The sequence below is a fragment of the Eublepharis macularius genome, chromosome 16 (genome assembly GCF_028583425.1).
Source record: "Eublepharis macularius isolate TG4126 chromosome 16, MPM_Emac_v1.0, whole genome shotgun sequence".
Taxonomy (NCBI): domain Eukaryota; kingdom Metazoa; phylum Chordata; class Lepidosauria; order Squamata; family Eublepharidae; genus Eublepharis; species Eublepharis macularius.
Window position 1 is genome coordinate 11,447,574 of NC_072805.1, and position 9,457 is coordinate 11,457,030.

General features: G+C 44.4%; 1 protein-coding gene across 1 annotated transcript; it reads right to left on the bottom strand.

The window, feature by feature from the left end:
• Positions 1-2,996: 2,996 nt before the first annotated feature.
• Positions 2,997-9,013, bottom strand: LOC129344167 (uncharacterized). Its single transcript, XM_055000686.1, has 4 exons — positions 8,802-9,013; positions 7,726-8,072; positions 5,967-6,314; positions 2,997-4,395 (listed from the first exon to the last, which is right to left on the bottom strand). The coding sequence occupies exons 1-4, from the start codon at positions 8,891-8,893 to the stop codon at positions 4,370-4,372; spliced, it is 813 nt and encodes a 270-aa protein (XP_054856661.1). The 5' UTR covers positions 8,894-9,013; the 3' UTR covers positions 2,997-4,369.
• Between the last annotated feature and the right edge of the window lie 444 nt (positions 9,014-9,457).

A 9,457-nucleotide genomic window follows, 5' to 3' on the forward strand; every position in this document is an offset into this window, starting at 1 on the left:
CCAGCATGAGATTCTGTGAAACAGAGCTCCCTTTATCAGATGCACAAGGTATCCATCCAAGCTCCCTTTATCAGATGCACAAGGTATCCATCCAAGCTCCCTTTATCAGATGCACAGGGTATCCATCCAAGCAACTAAAGTCATACTGAGTTCAAGCAACAGGAACGGGAGGGAGGGAGAGAAGGTACAAGAGACAGCCAGTGTGGCACAAGAACCAATGAATTACTCCCAGCTGTTGATATGCATGGTAGCATGTTATATGCTCAAAAATGGAAAACTTCGACATGACCTACAACAGAGGAATGGTTGGTGAAGATGATGGAGCTTGCAGAGATGGCCAAATTTACTTCCTTGATTAGAGAAAAGACATTATCTAAATTCATGGCTACCTGGAAACTCCTTATAGATTTTTTGCGCAAAAAAGAAAAAAATGAACTGATGATTTGTGCTTTTGAAGATTAAGAGGTAAAAATGTACAGGGAAAGAGATTTTGTTTGCTTGTTTATGGTAATCTTAGAATAATTGTGCCATATGTAATGTGCATGTTTTTATCTCAAGGAAAATGCCTTCCTATTTCTTTAAAGGTAAAGGTAGTCCCCTGTGCAAGCACCGTGTCATTGCTGACCCATGGGGGGACGTCGCATCACGACGTTTTCTTGGGGTGGTTTGCCATTGCCTTCCCCTGTCATCTACACTTTACCCCCAGGAAACTGGGTACTCATTTTACCGACCTCAGAAGGATGGAAGGCTGAGTCAACCTCAGCCCGGCTACCTGAACTCAGCTTCTGCCAGGATCGGACTCAGGTCGTGAGCAGAGTTTGGGCTGCATTTTTTAATTTTTATTCTGGAATGGTAACTTAATGACAATATTAATCATATACTCACTATATAAGATTTTAAATTATAATCTAACACTGTTTTGTTTCTTGATTGTTATGGCTGAGTTTTCTTTTGTAATTTGTGATTCTGAGATTTGTGCTGGTCATTAACTAAATCATTTTTTCTTTAAAAAATTAGAACAGTTTTTTTTCCTCCCAGCCTTTTTGCTGCTTTGGTTGTGTTGTATATTTTGCATGATTCATGTTTTCTGGGGGGGGGGGGAGTAATTAAGAAGTTAACATCCTCAGTCAACATTCCTCTGTGTATGAAACTTTCAATCTCACTCTGCTCCAGCTCTCAAGACACGTTCAAGAGATCACAAATTATTCCCAATTTAGCAATTACACGGCTTCTCAAAGCTGAAGTTTATGCCACATGTGTTAATCCAGTCCCCAAACCTGGTATCTGAACCCCAAAGTAGCCATGTCAGATCGCTCATGAACCTCGAGTTTGTCCTCTCATAGACCCAGCTACGAGGGACAAAAAGAGTAATTTGGAAGTGGAACTAGCCTAACCATGTGGTCTCAGGAATTCAGGAATGTGGTGAAGATGATATTTCAGCAGATCATGAAAAGCCAGTGGCGGCTTGTTCTTGCTGGATATTTGATGATACAAGTATAATAAAGCTGAAGAACAGCCAAATGTGCATAGCAGGTGGTAAATGAACCTGGCACAGACTAATAGGAGGTGATTAAACTTGGATACACAATTCAGAGCTTTCCTTTGATGGCAATCTGTTGGACAGGAGTTTTCTTGAAAGACCCCCGTTATCTTAATTCCCCCCAAAGAAAATATTGGATAAAAAAATCAGAACTGGATAAGCAGTAATGTCACTTTCACCTTAGAATGAGAAAGGCCACCTCTGATCAACGAAAAAGGAGGGTGCAAGAAAACCCAGAGCAGAACATACCATTGTCACAATACTCTATGGAAAGGAACCCTCATGGAAAAGGGTTAGAAAAGATGGTAAGGAATCTTTGTGCTGAATCAAAAATGGAAAAACAGCCTAATACATGAATGTATCAATTTGGCTTCACTTTTAAAGGTCTCTGGCATTTGTAACTGTTTAAGGTCGACATCTTTAGCATAGGAAATGTTAATCAACAATAACAAGTTAATTTCTGTGTCTGCCTGATAACATTTGGCTGAGGAAGTCCTGTCTTTCCAGAATATACGGGAGGTGATGTCCTTGCCTTCCAAAACAGGAAGTTAACTCAATACATTAAGCAAGATGTGTGTGTGTGATAAATACTTCTTTAAACAAAAAGAAGGGAGCTCTGACTCTCAAAAGCCTACACCCTGAAAATCTTGTTGGTCTGTAAGATGCCACTGAACTAAAATCCTGCTGTTCTAATATAGACCAACATGCATACCCACCGAAAGCAAAACTAGGTTAGGTAGCTGCCTCGAAGCCAAGATTCAGCACTGAGCTTGGAAAAGAGCTGGTTAGGTTTGCTTAGCAAGATTTTATCTCGCAGTTGGCGCTCCCTCCCTTATGGGTGCAATAATACAAGCTTATCTAACAGGGTTACTGTTAGGATTACAGAAATAAAACAATTGGAAGTACTTTGAGTGTTTAAGAAAACTAAGAACCACTGCCAAAACTATTGCAAAGGCCCTAGAGCTAGGCCTGGGGTATGCCCAGTTGCCTCCCTTTAGCCAGAAACCCTGGGGGGACACAGCCAAAGCCTTAAGAGGCCAAAAGCACTTTCTGAGCAACCAATCCCCCTGCAGCTCCCTTTCTGCACCCTCAGGGTGTAGCAACCAGACAGCTCTTTGTCAGAGACCGGCTGGATCATAAAAAGGCTAGCTGCCATTGACCAGGTGGCTGTTGTGTGGATCGTTAAAGGGGTGTCCATGGCCCCACTGGATATGGTAGACGCTGGGCTTGACAACATGGGGTGCCAAGGTGGAAGTCTGGCATAGTCCTTCACCCCCCAACATGGGTACACAGGATATGGTGGTATCAGTGATACAACAGCATTGTGCTGATTAGGACTGGGTAGCCCTTGTAATCCTATTATTCCAGACTAGCCAACCATAGGAGAATGCAGTCAGAATTATTCAAGCAATTAAAAGGTGCAAGGTAATACAAGGAAGAAGCCAAGCCAAAGGAGTTTAACCAATTATTTTTATTTTTTAATCAAAGACACTCAAAACATTGGGAGCAGGGGAAGAATCCTGGATGGAAATCAGGTTATTAAACATAAATGAATTCAAAAGTAGTAACTGCAGATGTTACCAAAACAAAAAGCAACATGCCTGTACAGATTTAACCAGAACTTCACTTTCTACTGTCTCTCTGCCTTCGCATTGGGCATTAGCTTCTGAAATGTACTTGGTTCGTATCACGATTAATCTCGAGGTTCTCCACTTGCACAGTGCATGTCCTATAGTGTGAAAACACACTCTTCCCCTCCATTCTGTCTTCAGGTTTTTGGATTTCTGGTTTCCTGTATCTCAGTGACTATTTTTGCTACATTTTCTATCTTTTTGCATTTTTAGCCTGCATCTATTGGTAGCCAACATGGATAGCCACATCTAGCACAATGATGTATTTTGTGGGCTGTGTGACTGAAGAGAAAATGTGTTTGAGTTTGGATAAACAGCTGAACAGTGGTGTTGATCTGTCAAAAATTTGGAATGGAATCAATGGAAGTGAATGTATAAGAAGAGGCCTTGATGATATCTTTGGAGGATTGTAGATTTTGGACTACATGATCCTTATCTTCTCTAACTCTGTGCTTCGAATTACTTTTTTTCTTCAGACAGGACAAGCAGAAAGAAAGGAGAGCTCCTGTATCCAAAACAGTTCCGGAGAAATTTCAACACAGGGCAAGCAAGGATTAAAGTTGTAAGAGCTTCCACTGAATTTGTTACAGGATTAAAGTTATAAGAGCTTCCACTGAATTTGCTTACCCTAAATTTGAGGAGCATGAGAAAGTGAGGCATCAGGGGCCGTCTCTGCTTACAATATCTCTGAATTCCTTGCCAGCCTCTATGTCATGAATGTTCCTCACCGCTGGCTATTACTGACAGGACCTTGAATATGTCTGTATTTGTCTGCACGATATAATCTAAACAGAACGGTATGTGAACATCCTAGATGAGTCCACCTGTTATTAAAGACTTAAACGTAAAATGGGTCATGTTGTCCTGGTAGAAGTGGACTTTAGGATTTTTTTTAAGCTAACAAACCAAACAAAAGAATCCTAAGTGCAAAACAACAAAATGGATTTGGGCTACTGACTGACTGTCATTGCTTCTTTCTTCAGCAGGAAATTTATAACTTAAATAAATAAACGAAGATCAGAACAAGTCCTTGTAACGAGAAAATTTCCCCCCTCTTCTTCAAGTCTTTTAAGGTGCTTCATTTTACAGTGCACATTTTCTCTCTCTTTTGCTCCAAGAGACAGTATATTAAAAGAATTTAACTCTATTACTGTTATATTCTTTTATCCCCTTGCCGCTTTTGTACAAGGAAGCCAAGTCAGTTCTTGTTCTCTTCAGAGAAATCTGAGAAGATAAAGATAGAGTGAAGCATGATAGTTGCGTGGGGTGGGGGACAGCAATAAAAACCGCGCAGTAAAGGGCCCCCCAAACCTTTTGAGCCTGTGAGCATCTTTGAAGTTCTGGCACAGGGTGGCGAGTGCAACCACAACACGGCTGAGCAGGAGGCGGAGGCGCACACACACAGGAAGCCCAGGGGCTTGTCAAAAGGGGGGTAATTTAAAAGAGGAGAGAATAAAACGAACATCATTTTAATCTGCCCAACCAACTGGATCTCCAGTGGCCAATCAGAATTACTGCGGGGCAAGCGCTGCTTCTGGTCCCACTCACATTCTACAAACATTTGGTGGCCGCCAGGAAAGGTGTCGGCAATGCCACGGTGCCCACATCCACCACGTTGGGGACCCGTGCTCTAGTGTGCCAACAGGAACAAAATGTGTCTGTGGTTTCCATAGGAAGTCCTCGCCTGGCAGTAGCTTAAAGGGGTTCAAATCTAGTGTCTTTTGTTTCTCCATTAAAAAGTCAAATACAATGGCATAAACAGGGAAAAAAAACCCCTTGCAAGTAGTGTTTGGCTTGGTTCTGCAGCCACCCCTTTCCTTTTAGCATCACCCACTTGGCTCTCTGGCCATGCCCTTTCTTTAAGCAAACCATTTATCCAAAATGTAATTGTATTTCTTGTATCTCTGGACAGGGAGAAAATGGAGCCATACTGTGCGCAAACCCCAACCAAAAATGGCACGCAAGAAAAGGCAAAAAAGAGGTTTGAGGGGAAGTTTATCACATACAGCAGTAATTGGGTATCAAAGCTCAATCTTGTCATTGTTCTTTGCAGTGGACTATAGGAAGAATCCAAAGAAAGTCTACTTTGAAGTAAGTCCTATTTTCATCTACGGGGCTTCCTCCATGCAAAGTGTTTGAAGGATTGCACGGTAAGTTTGTTCACTTGTACCACTACTCTTACAAACCCTTATGAGCAGAGACAGGCGGGCTGCAAGGATGAGGCATAAGGGTCACAGCACTGCACTGGGATGTGGGAGACCAATCGCCATTCTGCCACAACACTTTCTGGGTGAAGCTGGGCCAGTCACACCCCTCAGGGCGGAATGAGAAACACAGATGCTGTTCCTTAAAGGAAGGGCAGGATAAAAATGTACCTGATAGATCAGAGCCGCAGATGGGCAATATATATTCTTAGGGTGCTTCTAACTGGTTGCTCTCCAACCACAACACACAGGAGGCTAGTGCTGCCCATTCCGCCTCATGGCTGCCAGGCCACCCCCAATTATCTTATTCGTTTACGTGACTAGCAACAATTCACAGGAGACTGTGTATGTTGGCGGGTGTGTGTGTGTGTGTCAGTACAGAACATGGGATGGGACTGGAGAAGCTGGCTGTCCTGATGCAGCAAACCTCAGGAATCCCACAGGACAGAGCTCCGACATCTGGAACAGGGCGCTGTGCCCCTTCCAATACAGGAAGCGGCACAAGTGGGTGCCTCGTGTGACATCAGTGCTCCAGAGCACTTCATACAGGGATCATTCATGGAGCTGCCTGGACAGCCTCGCCACTCTCACCTGCAACGTTTGGTTCCTCTTGAGGGAAGCTGGCAGAGCTGGAGCCTCTCTCAGGTGGTGCCAGGGGCTCGGCCTGAGACTGGTGGTCTGGGTTTGAATCAGGATCTGCAGGTGCCATTTGCATTGCAGCGAACACCACGGTAGAGCCCGGCAGTGGTGCTCTGGGCAGCTGAAGCAGGCAGGATGTGGGAGGTACGCTCTGCTTCTGAACACCTGGCACCTGCTCGGCAGGATAACATCCTCCCCCTGAGTTAGACAACTGCATCTGCGTGCACAGCTGACTGGAGAATGGTGCTCCTGGCACATAAAACTCATTCCAGGGTACAGCCTGAAATGCTGAGATGTAGCCTGCATTTAAAAAAAAGAACAGAAGTGAAGAAAGATGGATAGAAGACAAAAGCAAAGAATCCCTTTTCATGGTATCAGTTGCCCAGGGATATCTACAGGCCTTTCCAATTGTTCTGATTTCAACACTTTGCGCCCACATTGGATCCTCTCACTACACACATTTGCAAAACACATTTTGTGTCAACAGAAAAATGCACGTTTTCCAGCCTCGTCATGTGAAAGTGCACTCAATAATCTGGACTTCCATTCCTGTGTACCGAAGCTGGAAGATGCATGTTGCCCTATTTACACAAAATGGAAACTACGTATCTCGACAGGACAATGTATAGCATGCTTACACTAAAATCTTAATGACTGAAAAGGGCTTGAGCATTTTTAGGATCAGCAAGTGATTAAGGGTGGAAATACACATTACTAAGTACCTAGAGATGCTTAATTGAACCTCATTTCATGTGCCCCCCCCTCCAACTTCCCATGCACTTGCTTGCACACACATCAATTTGCTATGTGTGAATACATTCACGCATTTGATATCAGTTCCTCCTCAACTGCTAAAAGTAACCCAGTTTCCCCCACCTCCCACCTCCATTCATTGAAGTGCAGATCCTGACACTTTCTCACACCTTAAAGAAATGCAAATGGGCAATTCTGAGGAGCCTACAGTACTTGTTCTTGCAGTGAAAAGAGAGCTGAATGCAATCACACAAAGGGAGCTCCCGTGAAAGCGGCATGCACGGGCACCGAGCAAGAACAGCCTGCATGTGAACTGAGGACCACACATAAAATCCCACACTTAAGCATCCCCCAGTAATTCCCAATGTGTATTTCCACTCTTAAGGTTCAAAGTTAGTATTTGAACAGATTGTAACATAGACCAGAGAGATCTCACGGTATGATCTGTGTGAAAATGTAAAATAATCTTATTTGTTTATACATACATGCACACACGCATGCTTATTCTCCAGGGCACAGCCTAAAATGCTGGAATATAATTTGGATTAAACTATACTCATCGGTTTTCCACACTACAGTATGGCCATGAAAGGGAATTGAGGGTGGGGCCATGCAAATTAGGGGAGGAGTTATCATTTCTCAATGACTCTCTGTGAGCTCTGAGGAACAAAGCAAGGAAATTTCAATCTTGGGTACAGACAGAGGAGATAACAAACCAAGATTACATGTGTTCTAAAGAAAGACGTTTGCCTCTTGGTGATAAAAAACCTATGAAATTATCCCTCTCCTTTAAAAATTTCATTCAAAGAGAAGGGAATGAATATGTACTTCATGAGTATCACCAAGCTGGCCAACCACATACAATATTTTGCATCCTCTTTCCTGGTTGCGGCCATTTTGGGCCCTGCTAAACAAACACTCTCTTCCCTTCATGGAAGGCCTCTGCAGCCGTACTCACCTGAGCTCCCAGCTGCAGCTTGTTGGACTAAGAGCTGTCCCCCTACATGGTTCTGCAGGTACCCTTGAGTGCCTTCGGCAGGTTGATAGGCCATAAGCCCACCATTGGCGGGCAAAGAAAAAAAAGCTGGTCCAGATTTACTGGGTGTCGCTGGTGTGAGGCGGACACTGGGCAAAATGCCGCTGCTTAGGTGGACTGGGAAATGGTGCACTTGAGAGACCTGTGGCTGGGAATACTGACTGAACTGGTAGGCCCCAGACTGGCTACTGGGAAGGTAATATGGGGTCTCCAGGTTGGCTGTTGGCTCCAGCTGTTCAGGGTAAGGGCAGCGCACCGGAGAGTTGACACTGGAATGAAGGAAGAGAGAAATAATTCACAGGTTTATTGTATAGAGTTATAACAGTCTATGAGGGATTAAGATAAGTCTTTTAAAAACACAGTGAACTGCAAGCACGCAAAACGCTCTACAAGGTATCAATTTTTTAAAACACTGCAGGGTTTTTAATGGTTTGAGTGTATGTTTTTACATAAAATCAGCGCTTTGACTTTTTGTTTGCTTTATTTTGTGGGCTGCCTCGAGCAGATGTCTGAAGAAGCGGCCTATAAACGTTCTAAATAGATAAAATAAATCCAACCATTGATTGTTTGCCCAAACATCAATATTTTATGCAGACAGAAGATGATGCTCAAACTCTGGCAAAGGGCAGTCCAAAGGCCAGAAGCCTGCAGGGAGAAGGTAGCTTGAGCTTCCATGCTTTGGATTCTACAAGTATTAGGTCTACGCACTGACGTCCAGCAGGCCCGGTATGGGACGTTTTTCTGAATGGGTGGGGCAGGAAAGCATCACAGAGACGGTAGGAACTGGCTGGAGGGTGAGGTGCCATCGCAGGTGACAAATGGCAGTGAAATTACGAAGTGAGAGCTTCTGGGAGCAGGAGAAGGCGGCTGACACGGGGCCAGGGCACAGCTGAGAGAGCAAACAGCACCAACCTGAAGTTCTCACGACCCCTCTCACCAGGCCTCCTCCCTTATCCCACCTCGCTCGTACAGAATAAAAAGTTGACTGCCGTACTGACCTTTGGCTCTGGATGTTGTAAGTGAAGACTTCATTGGACTGGCCTTCTTGACTTGGTGGGGGGCTGTATTCACTGCTGGGTGGGTCTAGCATCAGCGGAACGATGTGATTATTTGGATTGAAGGCCACACCGAGCGAGAGGCTGGCTCTCTGGATTGGAGGGGGGCTTGGAATGGCAGGAAAGGGTTCTTCCTTAACGGGACCAAATGTGCCCTGGGCAGCTGCCTTTGTCGGCGCAGATTCACACAGGGTTACGCCAGTAACTGAGGTCACTGTCAAGGAAAGGGGGGGAGGGAGCGTGTCAGTTATGAGACACGAACAGCAAATCCAAGGACTCCCTGGTATTAGGGAGGGAACAGGCTCCAAGAAGGAACACCGGCAGTCCTTATAAGGTGTTTTAAGTGTATACCTAAGAACATAAAGTGCAAATATAACAAGTGTTTGCAAACAACTGAATCACACAAGTATGGTCACCAGGGAACTGCGAATGCCTGCCACTCCTGTTGAGCATACATACCAGGGTAAAGTCTCTGTTTAATGCATGAAGTGGCCCCTTGAAAGGAGCCGTATCTAGGCTGCTTGGTCAGGAAACCAAAGCAGAGTTTGGAAAAAACATCTTTGACACATTACACATATTGCTGAGGGAGCAGCCATGGC